The 19,391-nt window shown below is 44.2% G+C and overlaps 1 protein-coding gene across 1 annotated transcript in view; it reads right to left on the bottom strand.

Annotated features, from left to right (window-relative positions):
* Positions 1–19,391, bottom strand: part of spegb (striated muscle enriched protein kinase b) — a 131,415-nt gene that overhangs the window by 16,511 nt on the left and 95,513 nt on the right. Inside the window, exons 20-31 of the mRNA XM_014172901.3 lie at positions 19,123–19,291; positions 18,432–18,531; positions 15,959–16,159; positions 15,672–15,729; positions 15,298–15,375; positions 8,270–8,442; positions 8,156–8,182; positions 7,695–7,847; positions 7,429–7,471; positions 7,197–7,265; positions 4,336–7,102; positions 3,787–3,939 (exon numbers count right to left, since the gene is read on the bottom strand). Of these exons, the coding sequence (XP_014028376.3) occupies positions 3,787–3,939; positions 4,336–7,102; positions 7,197–7,265; positions 7,429–7,471; positions 7,695–7,847; positions 8,156–8,182; positions 8,270–8,442; positions 15,298–15,375; positions 15,672–15,729; positions 15,959–16,159; positions 18,432–18,531; positions 19,123–19,291 (3,991 nt within the window). The remainder of the gene's footprint in view (positions 1–3,786; positions 3,940–4,335; positions 7,103–7,196; positions 7,266–7,428; positions 7,472–7,694; positions 7,848–8,155; positions 8,183–8,269; positions 8,443–15,297; positions 15,376–15,671; positions 15,730–15,958; positions 16,160–18,431; positions 18,532–19,122; positions 19,292–19,391) is intronic.

Raw genomic sequence — 19,391 nt, 5'->3', positions numbered from 1 at the left:
TAGACTGATCATTTCTTTGTCAGTGGGCAAACTTACAATATCAGCAGGGGATCAAATACTTTTTCCCCCACTGTAGGTATTTGTAGTTGTCCACATATTCTAGGTCAGAACTGTCCAGGGTAGTGATGCTAGTCAGGTGGGCGGGCAGCGAATGGTTGAAAAGCATGCATCTGGTTTTACTAGCGTTTAAGAGCAGTTGGAGGCCACGGAAGGAGTGTTGTATGGCATTGAAGCTCATTTGGAGGTTAGTTAACACAGTGTCCAAAGAAGGGCCAGATGTATACAGAATGGTGTTGTCTGCGTAGAGGTGGATCAGGGAATCACCCGCAGCAAGAGCGACATCATTGACATATACAGAGAAAAGAGTCGGCCCGAGAATTGAACCCTGTGGTACCCCGATTGAGACTGCCAGAGGTCCAGACAACAGGTCCTCCGATTTGACACACTGAACTCTGTCTGCAAAGTAGTTGGTGAACCAGGCGAGGCAGTCAATTGAGAATCCAAGGCTGTTGAGTCTGCCGATAAGAATGTGGTGATTGACAGAGTCGAAAGCCTTGACCAGGTCAATGAAGACGGCTGCACATTACTGTCTTTTATCGATGGCGGTTATGATATCGTTTAGGACCTTGAGCGTGGCTGAGGTGCATTTAAATATGACCCTGTGATGTTCTTCCACCATCCCCACACTCAGTTTGTGTGTTTGACATTTCTATTGATGGATTGGATTGCACATCGGAGAAGGTACGGGGGGATTCGAAATGGTCAGTGATCTGTTTATTAACTTGGCTTTCGAAGACTTTAGCGAGGCAGGGCAGGATGGATATAGGTCTATAACAGTTTGGGTCTAGAGTGTCACCCCCTTTGAAGACAGCTTTCCAATCTTTAGGGATCTCGGACAATACGAAAGAGAGGTTGAACAGACTGGTAATAAGGGTTGCAACAACGGCGGCGGATAATTTTAGAAAGAGAGGGTCCAGATTGTCTAGCCCAGCTGATTTGCAGCTCTTTCAGAACATCTGGTATCTGGATTTGGGTAAAGGAGAAGCTGGGGAGGCTTGGGCAATTAGCTACAGGGGGGGCGGAGCTGTTGGCCGTGGTTGGGGTAGCCAGGAGGAAAGCATGGCCAGCCGTAGAGAAATGCTTATTGAAATGTTCGATTATCATGGATTTATCGGTGGTGACCGTGTTACCTAGCCTCAGAGCAGTGGGCAGCTGGGAGGAGGAGCTCTTGTTCTCCATGGACTTTACAGTGTCCCGAAACATTTTGGAGTTAGAGCTACAGGATGCAAATTTCTGTTTGAAAAAGCTAACCCTTACTTTCCTGACTGTCTGATTGTATTGGTTCCTGACTTCCCTGAACAGTTGCATATCGCGGGGACTATCTGATGCTATTGCAGTCCGCCATAGGATGTTTTTTTGCTGGTCAAGGGCAGTCAGGTGTGGAGTGAACCAAGGGCTATATATCTGTTCTTAGTTCTACATTTTTTGAAAGGGGCATGCTTATTTAAGATGGTGAGGAAATTACTTTTAAAGAACAACCAGGCATCCTCGACTGACGGGATGAGGTCAATATCCTTCCAGGATACCCGGGCCAGGTCGGTTAGAAAGGCTTGCTCGCAGAAGTGTTTTAGGGAGCGTTTAACAGTGATGAGGGGTGGTTGTTTGACCGCGGGCCCATAGCGGATGCAGGCAATGAGGCAGTGTTAACAAGGAGGCTTCTGATGTTAACATGCATGAAACCAAGGCCTTTTTGATTACAGAAGTCAACAAATGAGAGTGCCTGGGGACACGCAGGGCCTGGGTTAACCTCCATATCACCTGAGTAACAGAGGAGGAGTAGGATGAGGGTACGGCTAAAGGCTATCAAAACTGGTCGTCTAGTGCATTGGGGACAGAGAATAAAAGGAGCAGATTTCTGGGCGTGGTAGAATAGATTCAGGGCATAATGTGCAGACAGGGTTATGGTTGGGTTCGTGTACAGTGGAGGTAAGCCCAGGCACTGAGTGATGATAGAGGTTGCATCTCTGGACGTACTGGTTATACTGGGTGAGGTCGCCGCATGTGTGGGGGGTGGGACAAAGGATGAATCTGAGGCATGTAGAGCGGGACTAGGGGCTCCACTGTAAACTAAAACAATGATAACTATCCTAAACAACAGTATACAAGGCATATTGACATTTGAGAGAGACATAAAGCGAGGCATAAAGCAATAACAGGTGTTGATTGGGAGAGCTAGCTAAGACAGCAACGGGTAAGACAACAACAGCTAATCAGCTGTGACAACAACAACAACAGGTAAAATGGTGATGAATGGGCTGAGTGGGTTGGTTAACTACACACAGGGCCTGAGTTCGGGGCTAGGGCCAACAGATAAACAAATAAAATAATCAAAATGGAGCACCGTGATAAATGAACCGTCCAGCAGGCATCAGCTATGTAGCCAAGTGATCATAGGGTCCAGTGAACAACATTATATGGAACGGGGTAGTCGTTACTACGCTAGCATGCGGGAGACACAGCGTTTAAAGTTAGCAGGCCAGGGTAAGTAGAAGCGTCAGCTCCGACATCCGGCAATGGCTGGTTGAGGGCACAGCGGATGGAATTACGTTTGCGGACCAGTCGTGGTGGTATGGCGGGGCGCCGTGTCGACGAAGGGTCCGGGCCAGATGGCGAAAGAGCTATTGGTGTTGTAGTAATTTTGTTTGCTAGCCGGGAGATGCGCCTGGCTCGCGGTTAACTGGTGCTAGCTTCGGGGCAGGGGATTTAGCCACTATAGCCACTCGGTAGCAGCTAGCTAGCAGCGATGATCTGCTGCAAAGGTCCAGAGCTTACGGCAAGTATCCGGTGGAGTAGTGGATTCTAGCCGTGTCCGGGAGGCATCGGCTGGGTAGCCGGGTGATCACAGAGTAGGCCAGGATGTGGGCCTGGCTCAGGGCTAGCTTCGGGGCTGGGTCACTCGGTGGCAGCTCGCTAGCTGTGATGATCAGGAGTAATGGTCCAGGGTTTACGGCAGGAATCCAGCGTTGTAGTGGAGAAAAACAGTCCGAGGCTGGTAGGTATTATCCAGGCTAAAAACGGTTGGTGCCTGTGCAGAAGGTAAAGGCCACTAGCAGTGGCTAACAATGACTAAATAGCTAGTAGCTAATTAGCTGGTTAGCTTCTGATGGCTGGTTCTGACTATAAGGTCCAAAATAAATGCGGATCCGTGTCACATTGAGTGAGGCGGGTTACCGAAGGTATATTTAATTTAAAAATAGAAAACAGACTGAAAATAAATTGTTTGGTGGAATGTTGATTGAATATTCTCATAACCCTCCGGTAATTTGATACATGATGATGGATTGCGGTTTCTCCTTGTCCACTGAGTGCTTTTAGGGTAAAGAAACAAATATGAAATGTTGTAATTTGCCGACCTGGGTTCAAATACATGTGTGTTTGAGTATCTGGTATTTTAAATGCTTTTCAAATACACAGCTCAAAACTTTTGAGTATTTGAATGGTTATTTTTTTAAACCAAATACTCTATGAAATTGTATTAGAAAGTATTTTCAAAAACCTATTTCAAATACAATATATTTTAAAATACATGGAAGTGTATTTTAGTGTTTTCAAACAGTTTCCAAGTGTATTTATACTACTTATATTCAACTACTTTTTAAATATTCAACTACTTTTCATTTCAAATAAAAGATATCTGAATACTTATTTTGAAATGTAATTGAGATTACCACGTCTGGAAATTTGGATGAACAATCTCTTTAAGAAATGAGGGACTTTAAGTATTACCAGATGCCAGTCTGGAGTACGAGCGAGAGCGTAGGGAGCCATTTTCTCTGGCAATAGCCGTGGGGATATCAGGCTGCGAGACCGTCTTGTCTTTCTTGCTGCCTCTGGTTAGGCCCCAACGGTCCCATCGGGACCTACGTTCGCCCTCTGCCCCTGCCAGAGGGAACAAACATAACAAAGTTAAATCAACAGAAATAGTAACAAAGAAAAAAGGGGATGATAGCACACACAGGGAAGCGTGTTTACTAAGATTGACTTTTTCTTGTATCTCAGTATGCAAGAACAAAGGTTTGGTTGGAGAAGGGGGTGGGAGGGTTTGCATAATTGTAAAAACAATGTTGCAATTCTTATTACATTCTTAGTACCACTCCAGAATAGTGACATTGTCTCTGTACTAGTGATAATACACCCTTTAATTGGTAAAGTTTGGTTTTGTCTAATTCTGCTCAGTAATCATCTTAAAATGAAACATATATGACCTTTTCAGGTGTAGGGGGAACATGTTCATTCTAAAGAAATGTTATTTATATGTTGGTAGAAGTCTCGTACCCTTTGATGCTGTCTCCAACTTGACGCTCTCCAGGGAATCTGAGGAGGCTCCGGTGCCCGACTGAGAAACCAGCTGGTTCTGAGGGACACTGGGTCCAGCCATATTCTTCAGGCTACGTCCCTCGGAAGTCGACCTGCGCAGAATAGAGAACAGGGGTGTCTTCTTGCTCTCTGGTTTGTTGGCTTCCCTCTCCTCCGCCGCTACCCTCCTCTCCTCCGAGGCACTGCGGATCCTCATGGATATTCCGGACACCGTCGACTCAATCTTCCTGCGCATGGCCATGACTGGTGACTCGTTTGGCTTCTTTGGCTCCTTGACCTCCTGTTCCACCTCGGCTTCAATTCCCCCATCCATCCTCATCATCTCCACCTCCTTTCTCTCCTGGGAATGGGATCCTCTTCGGCTGGGGAGAGCCCAGGAGAGCCGACGCCTGGGAGCCACCGGTTCTTCCTCATTTGGCTTTTCTACCTTGCGTTCGGCTGACGGAGTCCTCTTGAGGCGCATGGAGAGCCTTCTCATAAAACCTTGGTCCTTCTGGGCCTCGCGGAGATCCTGCACCGACTTGGATTTCTCCTCTAGTCTCCTGGGGACAAACTCAAGCGGCGCTCCAACGGGCCCAGGACGGTATACATCTTCGCCTGACTCGGCAGAGTCCAAAGAGGCTACTTGTTTCTCCTCAGGCTTTGACCAGCTGAGAAGCTTTAGGCCTCGAATGACGGAAGAGTCACGCTTTTTGAACCGTGCCTTGAATATTTCCTCCGAGGCAATGTCCTGGAGGTTTAGTCCCCCTGGCGAGAGCTCATGTTGGGGCGTGGAGCACGGGGAAACCTTGGGTGGACTCATTTCCTTGGGCTCAGGGGATGCCACCCTTGAAAAGACAGCAGGGTGTTCCCCTGGTGTAGATAGCAGAGTTACTGGCTTTGATGGGTCAGGGACAGTTGTAGATGTGGGTATTAATGTTGATGCTGGAAATGGGGCTTGTGCAAGGACTGGAACAACTACAGGGGTGGAGTCTGCTAATGGGGGGCTAACTAGGGGCTGAAGCGAGGGGACCATGATGGTTTGCATTATGCTAGCATACGCAGAGGTCCTACCGTCTGGGAGCACAGTAAGGGCAGGTGGAGATGGAGCCACGTACGTAGGTGGAAAGGGAGTCACAACATTATCTGGTGCCCTTGAAAATGCTGCTGCTGGCGTGACCCTTACGGAGCTTGTAGTAATGACCATCTCAGAAGATTTTACTGGTGCCTTCACTTCTTCTTCTACTTCTACTTCTTTGAATTCTTTTTGTACTTCTTTGTGTTTTTCTTTAACTTCTCTAGCTTTCGGTTCATGTACAGGAACAGTCTCTTTTTCCTCAATCTCTTCTTTCTCTTCCTCCATTGGCTCCTCTAATTTAAGAACCCTCACATGAGGGCTAGGCTCCCTCCAAGTAGGGATAGGCTCCCTCAGATCCACGTACTCTGGTTCAATCATTGCTTCTTCTGACATGCTCATGTTCTTCTCTGAGAAGCCACCTGTGTTCGATCTCTGATCTGCATTACTGTCTGTGGTCACACCATCCATTTTTTTGCCAATGGACTCCACAGTCTTAATCTCTTTGTCCTCCATCTTGGTTGTTGTCTCCTGTTCCCCTGGCTCTGGGCTTGGTATGGGAAGTCTAGGGGAAGGTTCCCTGGGAGTCACAGGGCGGGAGTCATTCTTGAATGGATCAGTGAGAGCAGACATGGATATGGCCTCCTTGAGTCTTCGCTCCTCTATCTGCGGGATCTCCAGTGGCTCCCCGGACCGTCTGTGCAGAGGAATGGGCTCTGCATCATCTCCTTGACTGAAGGAGGCGCTCTTGCGAAGCAGTTTGGGTTTGAGCTCGTCTTCTCCCGGCTGGTCGCTGGAAGCTGACCTGGTTAACGGGGCAACCCCTAAGCGGGGGGCGTGCGAGTAGCGTTCCAGTGACAACCGCTGCTTTCCATCGTCCATGCCCAGAGTCTCTAGCAGGGGTCCTCGCAGGCCGCTCATCTTTTTGTCTACAGAGCCGCCTCGAAGTAGCCTCTGCCGCATCAGCTCCAGTTTGAGAGCATAGTCCTCCTGACTCAGAGGCCCTGGGCTTGTGCTCCTCCTAGGCAGCTCCATGGATACTGTCTTTTTGAGGACTCGCCGGTCCCTTTCCAGACTTTCCTCTTCTGCGCCCTCTTCTGGTACTAGGTGGAGTAGCAGCGCGCTGTCGGCAGAGCCCCCTCTACGCAGTGGCCCCCTTCTGGTTCCTCCCTCTGGCTTATCTGACTCCAAGCTCAAGCCTCTGCACAAGGGCCTTCTTGCCTTCTCAGATACTTGCACCAACTCTGCAGGAGCCTCCTCATCCGAAGACCCCTTGTCATTTTCTAGCGTTGACCTTTTCCTGGTGTGGCCTCTACTTGCGGAATCTCCAGCGTCTTTCTCTCTCCCCGTGGTTTCACTCACCATCTTCTGTTGGCCATGAGCGACTGCTGATCCTGGTCTGTCAATGGGGCCATTTGGCCTGCATGTGCCTTCCTGATCGTCCGGGATCTCATTCAGAGACCTTCTTGATCCGGAGAACTCCATGGTGAGTGGCATTGGAATGAAGGGCAGCTCGTCAATATCTTCGTCGGAGTCAGAGGACGATGATGGTGGGGGTGAGCCCTCTTTGAGGTGTCGGGGAACAGCGATGGAGATGTGGCTGGATGAGTCGTTCAGCAACTCAGGGATGGACCTCATTACCATTTTGGATTTGTAGCTGATAAGGGACCGCTGAAAAGATGGACATAAACAAATATTAGACTGAATCAGATAAAAATTTGAATTGTATAATAATAATAACTTTAAAAACTGACAGATCCCTTACCTGCCACTTTCGGCGAGACACAAACTTCTTGAGGGCCTCTGTGCTTATGGACTTTCCCTTGGTAAGGGTCTTTATGAAAAAATGAAAACAGAATAGATTAGCATATATTACTCTGTAATTTTGAAATTGCTCAATATCTTACCAAATTATATGACGGGGGATCTCAAGTTAGAACAGAGCCCTAAAGTTATACGTCACACATGAGTCCATAGTCAAAGTTCACATGCCTCACCTTGAACCATGGATGACGGAGACACTCCTGTGTATCAGGCCTACTAAAGGGATGACATGATACCATTTCACATTAGATTTCTAGTTTGTTTTAAGAAGCCCACACGTATAAGAACAGAGGAAACATCCTAAGGACGAATGCTATCTTGACATCCGTAACTAAAATTGTCTGGAACATTGACAATTAAATCAAATGCATGATTTACATGACATTGTGAGTAGCACATGGACATCTCAAGTTTTGGCCTGAACATAGGTTTCACTTACAGTCTGTCTGCCACCAGCAGTTTGATGATGAATCCCTTGGCTTCACGGCACAGGTCAGCGAACATACTCTCCTCAAAAGCCACATTGTAGTTCCTGATATTGAGCACGGAGCTGCGGTCATTTTCTCCAGCAAACGGAGATACTCCAGTCAAGCTGAAATGCAGAAACACCTGTTAACTTCTCTTTCTCTCACTAATTGTTCACTGATTCTAGAGCCATGTTCCAATATTATTACAGGTCCATGAGGGGGCAAATACGGCCTTTTTGATAGGGTCTCTAATAGTAATTAAAATAGGAATGAATAGGTACTTATGTGGTGTTTATTTATCCATTTGGCTTGTAGCATGCATGTGCATAATAATTCCATGCTTAAATTGTGATTATTCATCTTATGAATCAACGATTGGTTTTGTAATCACTGCATACACACTATATTTAAGACAGATTCAATGTGTACCTACCACAGATATGTGATGACTCCAATCGGCCTGGGAAGAAAAAGAAGAGAATTAGAGAGGATCCATTTGTGATAGGAATCAAGTTTTAAACACTTTCAAGGTCTCCAGCATTTTTACCAGATGTCAGTTGCCTTGGATACAGGAGTTTGGTTGACAATTTCTGGAGCGACAAATTCTGGTGTGCCGTATTTGCAGTATTGAGCCTCGTCGGGTGTGAGCTCCATGGCATTGCCGAAATCACAGATGCGGATCTGATCACCATGGGGGTCTGCCATGAGTATGTTATCAGGCTAGGGAGGAAACCCAAAGATAAGGTCAGTGTTCAGAATAAAGACCAGTGTTCATAGTCAAAAGAGTTCAGAATAAAGACCAGTGTTCATAGTCAAAACATTGTTTTTGACCAAATGTATGCATTGATATTGTCTAAATGCACACTTGCAATAAACAAAAACACAGTACTACCCAGAATATCTTGTGAGATATCTTTAAGGCCAGGCCCAACACGCTAATAGGGATATTTTGTTATAACTTCTACAATTTTTTTTGAAAAATGTTAAAATACGCGCATTTTGTGATATACCACGCAAATACATTTTTCTGGCCACTGGATGAAGTCAGACTAAATCGTTTTATTTGTATTTCTTTAAGACACTCCAGGATAAATATTTTTGTAATATTTCTAGAGTATCTGTAAAATAATAAAGACATTTTTGGTGCATTTTTCCAAATAAAATATCTAAAATAAAAAATGTACACCATGGTAAGTCGGTTGAATATATCTAAGGATAACCACACCTAATTTGGTGAATGCGGATGCTTCTGAAGCAGAGAAAAAGTTGGCTTGTGGGAAGTGTCGGACTTTGGTAAATGGCAGTTAAAGACAAATACACTGAATTAAGACTAGCAAATGCCAGACGCCTATTTAGACCTACTTACCATCTCTTCAAAGACCGTCTCTTCCATGCTCCTCCCAAGTGGGTGTGACACCTACTCCTGTTGCCTGCTGCACTGCTGCTTGGACACCACCTGGCAATCTGTTCACCATCTGCCCTAGCTTGCCTCCCGCTGTCTGGTACAGGTACCCCCACTACACCCCCCCCCCCCCTCTCCCGAGCTTTCGCTCGCCTCCAGCACACACGCACTGTTGGGGCGAGTAACTCTGAACTTACAATGGCTAGCCCCAAGTCGTTATATATATATTTTTCTATTCGCCTCACGACTCCTGCATGCTTTGTTGACTACGAACTTTCTTTACCCAACTGTGGGACAGACTATTTGTTCCCACACTCGAGACTCTCTATTGGTTACACGGACTGTTGGCCTCCCATCCTATTCTAACCACCCCTCGCCGGCTTTGTATTCATGTTACCTGATTTAATTGCTGTACAATATGATCTTGTTGCCATCTGATGCACATTCAGATGTCATAAATCAGCACTGCAGAGCTCTTCCTGTCCTATGCCGTGCCTTGATTGTATTACTGTTGATGATATCTGGAAATGTGCATGTACAGTACACCCTGGCCCATCTACTGTTGCTAGCCCCAATTCTGACTTGTGCTCTGATATCTACTTCACTGATTTCTGCTCTCGTAAAAGCCTGGGTTTTCTGCACGTTAACACTAGAAGCTTATTACTGAAAATGGATCAATTGAAAGTGTGGGTTCACAGCTCCAATCCAGATGTGTTGGTCATTACTGAGACGTGGTAAAGGAAGAGTGTTTTAAATACTGACTTTAACCTTTCTGGTTATAACCTTTTTCGGCATGACATAACCTTTTTCCCCTCTTCAAAGGGGAGATACTCTAGACCCAAACTGTTATAGACCTATATCCATCCTGCCCTGCCTTTCTAAAATCTTCTAAAGCCAAGTTAACAAACAGATCATCGACCATTTCGAATCCCACCATACCTTCTCTGCTATGCAATCAGGTTTCCGAGCTGGTCATGGGTGCACCTCAGCCACGCTCAAGGTCCTAAACAATAACATAACCGCCATCGATAAAAGACAATACTGTGCAGCCGTCTTCATCAACCATCAAGGCAGTTATAGTCAATGAACTAATCACTGATCATAATCTTGATGTGACTGGCCTGACTGAAACATGGCTTAAGCCTGATGAATTTACTGTGTTAAATGAGGCCTCACCCCCTGGTTACACCATTGACCATATCCCCCGTGCATCCGGCAAAGGCGGAGGTGTTGCTAACATTTATGATAGCAAATTTCAATTTACAAAAAAAAAACAATGACGTTTTCATCTTTTGAGCTTCTAGTCATGAAATCTATGCAGCCTACTCAATCACTTTTTATAGCTACTGTTTACAGGCCTCCTGGGCCATATGCAGTGTTCCTCACTGAGTTCCCTGAATTCCTATCGGATCTTGTAGTCATAGCAGATAATATTCAAATTTTTGGTGACTTTAACATTCACATGGAAAAGTCCACAGACCCACTCCAAAAGGCTTTCGGAGCCATCATCGACTCAGTGGGTTTTGTCCAACATGTCTCTGGACCTACTCACTGCCACAGTCATACTCTGGACCTAGTTTTGTCCCATGGAATAAATGTTGTGGATCTTAATGTTTTTCCTCATAATCCTGGATTATCGGACCACCATTTTATTGCGTTTGCAATTGCAACAAATAATCTGCTCAGACCCCAACCCAAGGAGCATTAAAAGTCGTGCTATAAATTCTCAGACAACCCAAAGATTCCTTGATGCCCTTCCAGACTCCATTGTCCTGAGTCTGCACAACTCTGCCAGGACCTAGGATCAAGGGAGATACTAAAGTGTTTTAGTACTATATCTCTTGACACAATGATGAAAATAATCATGGCCTCTAAACCCTCAAGCTGCATACTGGACCTTATTCCAACTAAACTACTGAAAGAGCTGCTTCCTGTGCTCGGCCCTCCTATGTTGAACATAATAAACGGCTCTCTATCAACCGGATGTGTACCAAGCTCACTAAAAGTGGCAGTAATAAAGCCTCTCTTGAAAAAGCCGAATCTTGACCCAGAAATGATAAAAAACTATCGGCCTATATCGAATCTTCCATTCCTCTCAACATTTTTTGAAAAAGCTGTTGCGCAGCAACTCACTGCCTTCCTGAAGACAAACAATGTATACGAAACGCTTCAGTCTGGTTTTAGACCCCATCATAGCACTGAGACTGCACTTGTGAAGGTGGTAAATTACCTTTTAATGACGTCAGACCGAGGCTCTGCATCTGTCCTCGTGCTCCTAGATCTTAGTGCTGCTTTTGATACCATCGACCACCACATTCTTTTGGAGAGATTGGAAACCCAAATTGGTCTACATGGACAAATTCTGGCCTGGTTTAGATCTTATCTGTCGGAAAGATATCAGTTTGTCTCTGTGAATGGTTTGTCCTCTGACAAATCAATTGTAAATTTCGGTGTTCCTCAAGGTTCCGTTTTAGGACCACTATTGTTTTCACTATATATTTTATCTCTTGGGGATGTCATTCGAAAACATAATGTTAAATTTCACTGCTATGCGGACGACACACATCTGTACATTTCAATGAAACATGTTGAAGCCCCAAAACTGCCCTCGCTAGAAGCCTGTGTTTCAGACATAAAGAAGTGGATGGCTGCAAACTTTCTACTTTTAAACTCGGACAAAACAGAGATGCTTGTTCTAGGTCCCAAGAAACAAAGAGATCTTCATTTGAATCTGACAATTAATCTGGATGGTTGTACAGTCGTCTCAAATAAAACTGTGAAGGACCTCGGCGTTACTCTGGACCCTGATCTCTCTTTTGAAGAACATATCAAGACTGTTTCAAGGACAGCTTTTTTCCATCTACGTAACATTGCAAAAATCAGAAACTTTCTGTCCAAAAAATGATGCAGAAAAATGAATCCATGCTTTTGTTACTTCTAGGCTGGACTACTGCAATGCTCTACTTTCCGGCTACCCGGATAAAGCACTAAACAAAGTTCAGTTAGTGCTAAATACGGCTGCTAGAATTCTGACTAGAACCAAAAAATGTGATCTTATTACTCCAGTGCTAGCCTCCCTACACTGGCTTCCTGTTAAGGCAAGGGCTGATTTCAAGGTTTTACTGCTAACCTACAAAGCATTACATGGGCTTGCTCCTACCTATCTTTCCGATTTGGTCCTGCCGTACATACCTACACGTACGCTACGGTCACAAGACGCAGGCCTCCTAATTGTCCCTAGAATTTGTAAGCAAACGGCTGGAGGTAGGGCTTTCTCCTATAGAGCTCCATTTTTATGGAATGGTCTGCCTACCCATGTGAGAGACGCAGACTCAGTCTCAACCTTTTGTCTTTACTGAAGACTTATCTCTTCAGTAGGTCCTATGATTAAGTATAGTCTGGCCCAGGAGTGTGAAGGTGAACGGAAAGGCTGGAGCAACGAACCGCCCTTGCTGTCTCTGCCTTGCCGGTTCCCCTCTCTCCACTGGGATTCTCTGCCTCTAACCCTGTTACAGGGGCTGAGTCACTGGCTTACTGGTGTTCTTCCATGCCGTCCATGGGAGGGGTGCGTCACTTGAGTGGGTTGAGTCACTGACGTGGTCTTCCTGTCTGGGTTGGCGCCCCCCCCTTGGGTTGTGCCGTGGCGGAGATCTTTGTGGGCTATACTCGGCCTTGTCTTAGGATGGTAAGTTGGTGTGGGCGCTGTGCTTTGGCAAAGTGGGTGGGGTTATATCCTGCCTGTTTGGCCCTGTCCGGGGGTATCATCGGATGGGGCCACAGTGTCTTCTGATCCCTCCTGTCTCAGCCTCCAGTATTTATGCTGCAGTAGTTTATGTGTCGGGGGGCTAGGGTCAGTCTGTTACATCTGGAGTATTTCTCTTGTCTTATCCGGTGTCCTGTGTGAATTTAAATATGCTCTCTCTAATTCTCTCTTTCTCTCTTTCTTTCTTTCTCTTTGAGGACCTGAGCCCTAGGACCATGCCTCAGGACTACCTGGCATGATGACTCCTTGCTGTCCCCAGACCACCTGGCCATGCTGCTGCTCCAGTTTCAACTGTTCTGCCTGCGGCTATGGAACCCTGACCTGTTCACCGGACGTGCTTGTTGCACCCTCGACAACTACTATGATTATTATTATTTGACCATGCTGGTCATTTATGAACATTTTAACATCTTGACCATGTTCTGTTATAATATCCACCCGGCACAGCCAGAAGAGGACTGGCCACCCCTCATAGCCTGGTTCCTCTCTAGGTTTCTTCCTAGGTTTTTGTCCTTTCTAGGGAGTTTTTCCTAGGGAGTTTTTCCTAGCCACCGTCCTTCTTTCACATGCATTGCTTGCTGTTTGGGGTTTTAGGCTCACTTTGAGATATCAGCTGATGTACGAAGGGCTATATAAATACATTTGATTTGATTTGATCAACCTGGCCAAGGCTTTCGACTCTGTCAATCACCACATTCTTATCGGCAGACTCAATAGCCTTGGATTCTCAAATGACTGCCTCGCCTGGTTCATTAACTACTTCTCAGATAGAGTTCAGCGTGTCAAATTGGACGGCCTGTTGTCCGGACCTCTGGCTGTCTCTAAGGGGGTGCCACAGCGTTCAATTGTATACATCAATGATGTTGCTCTTGCTGCTGGTGATTCTCTGATCCACCTCTACGCAGACGACACCATTCTGTATACATCTGGCCCTTCTTTGGACACTGTGCTAACAAACCTCCAAACGAGCTTCAATGCCATACAACACTCCTTCCGAGGGCTCCAACTGCGTTTAAATGCAAGTAAAACTAAATGCATGCTCTTCAACCGATTGCTGCCCGCACCTGCCCGCCGACTATCATCACTAATTTGGATGGTTCTGACTTAGAATATGTGGACAACTACAAATACCTAGGTGTCTGGTTAGACTGTAAACTCTCCTCCCAGGCTCACATTATGCATCTCCAATCCAAAATAAAATCTAGAATCGTCTTCCTATTTCACAACAAAGCCTCCTTCACTCATGTTGCCAAACATACCCTCGTAAAACTGACTATCCTACCGATCCTTGACTTCGGCGATGTCATTTACAAAATAGCCTCCAACACTCTACTGAGCAAATTGGATGTAGTCTATCACAGTGCCATCCGTTTTGTCACCAATGCCCCATATACTACCCACCACTGCGACCTGTATGCTCTCGTTGGCTGGCCCTCACTTCATATTCGTCGCCAAACCCACTTGCGCCAGGTCATCTTTAAGGCTTTGCTAGGTAAAGCCCCACCTTATCTCAGCTCAATGGTCATCATAGCAACACCCACCAGTAGCACGCACTCCAGCAGGTATATTTCACTGGTCACCCCCAAAGCCAACACTTCCTTTGGGTGCCTTTCCTTTCAGTTCTCTGCTGCCAATGACTGGAACAAGTTGCAAAAATCACTGAAGCTGGAGTCTTATCTCCCTCTATAACATTGAGCATCAGCTGACAGAGCAGCTTACCGATCACTGTACCTGTACACAGCCAATCTGTAAATAGCACACCCAACTACCTCATCCCCATATTGTTACTTATCCTCTATCTCTTTCGCACCCCAGTATCTCTACTTGCACATCTATCACTCCAGTGTTAATTCTAAATTGTTATTATTTTGCCTCCGTGGCTTATTTATTTCCGTACCTCCCTACTCTTCTACATTTGCACACACTGTACATAGATTTTTCTTTGTGTTATCGACTGTACGTTTGTTTATTTGTAACTCTGTGTTGTTGTTTTTGTCACACTGCTTTTCTTTATATTGGCCAGGTTGCAGTTGTAAATGAGAACTTGTTCTCAACTGGCCTACCTGGTTAAATAAAGGTTCAATAAAATAAATAATTAAATGCAGACCAGTTTGTAGCATTCTCTATGAAATGGGCTTCGGAATTATGTGGAATGCAATGTAGTGAGCTTTGAAATTACAGATGTATGTCCATTTTAAAGTGGTTAAAATTCATTCAAATGTTAATGACAGTAGTATGATAAACTAAATAAAATATATATTTTTGACATTTTTATGTTTACTTTTTGAAAAAACAGAATATTATTGGACTAAAATACCAACAAATCTCAGAATTGATAGGTAGATGCAAAAATGCTATTTCAGCCTGAGGTGCCTAGCCTTAAAACTCTTTGAACTAAAAACATGTTTACCTTGATATCCAGATGGACGATATTTTGATGGTGAAGGTAGTCCACACCCTCCAACAGCTGTCTCATACAGGAGCGGATCTGCAGGTATACCAAGTATAGGGATATGTTATTGTCATTATGTTACATTTTGTAAAGATATTACGGGAGACAAATTCTTATACAATAAGAGAAACAGGGTGGTTTGATCATATCAAGTGTTACCCAAGGTCCCACTTATTCTTGTAAAAGTGTGTGGATTTACTTGGTTGTCTTCGTTTGATAATAATTCTAGGTGCCAAGTTGGTACAGACGAGTTCAAGGATCTTACAATAGGGGTCACTGTTACTCATGATCCCATAATTAAGTGTCCTCCAAGCACACAGTAACAAACTCACGTCCGACTCCATCACTGTAGATTTCTTTGTAAACCTCTCCAGAAGCTCCTCGTTGCATCTTTATGCATTGATCAAGGAGATTTATGACACTGGAAATACTTCATAATTATGACAGGAGATGAATTTCGGAAAGAAATATGCAAACACAGGAATGTGAGTGTGTCTGTGCATGTGTGTCTACTAAAAATAAAGACTGTTATACCTTCCATTTTCCCCACTTTTCAAGTCAAATGGAATACTTAATCTGTGTAAAAAGCACCAGTGAGTATGAACTCTGAAAAGGATACATCTCTGTGACAATGATGACTGCATTCTTCTTCTCAAAGGCATCATGGAAATACAGGACTCTCTCGTGGTCCAGCCCAGACAGCAGATTCATCTCTCTCAGGGCAGAGGCCTTCCTCTTGGCTCGGGCAGATATGAACTTGGCAGCATACTCTATTTTCCCCACTTTCTGCGTCACTCGTTTTGCGTAGGAGAAAGCTCCTCTAAAAAAAATATTTTTATTGATTAGGATGTAACATTTTACAATCACTTTCATGCAAAAGCATTAACCAACAATTTCTAAACAGTGAATAAACACATATTTCATTATTTATAAGCATTACTTCATAATTAGAACATTTACAAGGAAATAGTTCTTACAATTAATGCAAAATTAGGAATTGATTTGTTGGTTTTACATATACATATAGTACCAGTCAAAAGTTTGGACACACCTAGTCATTCAAGGGTTTTTCTTTATTTTTACTATTTTCTACATTGTAGAATAGTAGTGAAGACATGAAAACTACTAAATAACACATATGGAGTCATGTAGTTAAACAAATCAAAATGTATTTTATATTTGAGATTCTTCAAAGTAGCCACCCTTTGCCTTGATGACAGATTTGCACACTCTTGGCATTCTCTCAACCAACTTCATGAGTTAGTCACCTGGAATGCCTTTCAAATAACAGGTGTGCTTTGTTAAAAGTTAATTTGTGGAATTTCTTTCCATCAGTTGTGTTGTGACAAGGTAGGGGTGGTATAAAGCCATATTTTATAAAAGTCCATATTATGGCAAGAACAGATCAAATAAGCAAAGAGAAAGACAGTCCATCATTACTTTACATTCATTAGATTAAGTTCAGTCATTTCGGAACATTTCAAGAAGTTGCTCCAAGTGCAGTCGCAAAAACCATCAAGAGCTATGATGATACTGGTTTTCATGAGGACCACCACAGGAAAGGAAGACCCAGAGTTACCTCTGCCTCAGAGGAAAAGTTAATTAGCGTTAACAGCCTTATAAATTGCAGCCCAAATAAATGCTTTACAGAGTTCAAGTAACAGACACATCAACATCAACTGTTCTGAGGAGACTGTGTGAAATCAGGCAAAGAAACCACTACTGAAGGACAACAATAATAAGAAGAGACTTGCTTGGGACAAGAAACACGAGCAATGGACATTAGAACAGAGGAAATCTGTCCTTTGGTCTGATGAGTCCAAATTTGAGATTTTTTTTCTCCAACCGTGTCTTTGTGAGTTGCAGAGTAGGGTGAATGGATGATCTCCGCATGTGTGGTTCCCACCGTGAAGCATGGAGGAGGGGGTGTAGTGGTGCTTTGCTGGTGACACTGTCTGTGATTTATTTAGAATTCAAGGTACACTTAACCAGCAGGGATACCACAACATTCTGCAGCGATACGCCATCCCATCTGGTTTGCGCTTAGTGGGACTATCATTTGTTTTTCAACAGGACAATGACCCAACACACCTCTAGGCTGTGCAAGGGCTATTTGACCAAGAAGGAGAGTGATGGAGTGCTGCATCAGATGACCTGGCCTCTACAATAACCTGACCTCAACCCAATTAAGATGGTTTGGACTGCAGAGTGAAGGAAAAGCAGCCAACAAGTGCTCAGCATATGTGGGAACACAAGACTGTTGGAAAAGCATTCCAGGTGAAGTTGGTTGAGAGAATGTCAAGAGAGTGCAAGGCAAAGGGTGTCTACTTTGAAGAAATTCAAATAAAAATATATTTTGATTCGTTTAACTACATGATTCCACATGTGTTATTTCATAGTTTTGATGTCTTCACTACTATTCTACAATGTAGAAAATAGTAAAAATAAAGAAAAACCCTTGAATGAGTAGGTGTGTTCAAACTTTGACTGGTACTGTATATATACATACAGTGAGTGCACAAAACATTAGGAGCACCTTCCTAATATTGAGTTGCACCCTCTTGTGCACTTCAGAACAGCCTTAATTCGTTGAGGCATGGACTCTATAAGGTATCAAGCGTTCCACAGGGATGCTGGCCCATGTTGACTCCAATGCTTCCCACAGTTGTGTCAAGAAGGCTGGATGTCCTTTGGGTGGTGGACCATTCTTGATAGACACAGGAAAACCCAGCAGTGTTTCAGTTCTTGACACACTCAAACTAGTGCGCCTGGCACCTACTACCATAACACATTCAAAGGCACTTCAATCTTTTGTCTTGCCCATTCACCCTGTGAACGGCACATATCCAAATTTCATGTTTCAACTGTCTCAAGGCTTAAAAATCTTTTTTTAACGTCTCCTACCCTTCATCTACACTGATTGAAGTGGATTTAAGTGACAATAAGGGATCATAGCTTTCACCTCGATTCACCTGGTCAGTCTATGTCATGGAAAGAGCAGGTGTTCCTAATGTTCTGTACACTCAGTGTATGTATATGTATGTGTATATATATTTCTTCTTCCTAGCTTTCTTTACAAACTGGTGCCTCACCTCCCGATTTCCTTGTGGATGTCATAGTAGTCAGTCAGCCGGCGCATCTTCCTGAGAATGGTCTCCTCGTCCTCCATTGAATCCTCCTTGTCATCTCTAACTGCAAGGTAACGCAAAAGTGAGGACACACAATTACAATGTAGCCTAATTACAGGCCGATATGCCATAGTATTCTGGGCCTGAGTTAATCACATTCCCAACCTTTAATTTACATCAGCCTCTGCATACTGTAGCTGCATCTCAACAATCTGACTAATAAGTGTCCTTGGTGAGTGGTATGAGGTGCAAGCAGTGGGTCAGTTTCAGAGAAATCTGCCTAAGCAATAATGAATGGACATTTCACTCCAAAAACTAAAGTTTATCTAATGTTTTCGGACCTCAAAAGTAGTCTAACTTCAAAATGAATCCACGTCCTTCGACATCGGTTATGTAGATCCGGCTGTCTCCACCCCAAATTAATGGAAATGATAAGCACCCTTTCATTTGGGGATTAAGTCATATTGCTGGATCGACACAACTGATGGCCTAGATTGTGGACATATCTCATAATTCGTCTACTTTTCAGGTCTGAAAACATTGGACAAACTTTAATTTTGGAGTGAAAGGTCCCTTTAATTAATTTGCTTAGACAACTATGCCTTTGTGTCAATACTGGAATGCATATTTGATTGAATAGTACGAAGAGGCTTACCTGTGTGCACGGTGAGCTCAGCCTTACAGGACACAGAGCCAGCCAGGTTCTTGGCTGTGCAGGTATACACCCCTGAATCTTCCGGACTTGTGTTGAGCACCACGAGGGAGCATTCGTTGTCGTCATACACAAAGGTGATGTGACTACTCTCACACAACAATATATCATCCTGAAACCAAGTCACAATAAGTCACTCTGAATGTAATCTTTTTTTTTCTTCATGAAAATAAACATGCATATAGTAATATGATTACATAGAATGTCAATGT

Source organism: Salmo salar, chromosome 25 (assembly GCF_965601325.2).
Source record: "Salmo salar chromosome 25, fSalSal1, whole genome shotgun sequence".
Classification (NCBI taxonomy): Eukaryota; Metazoa; Chordata; class Actinopteri; order Salmoniformes; family Salmonidae; genus Salmo; species Salmo salar.
This window is presented reverse-complemented; position numbering and strand designations above follow the sequence as displayed.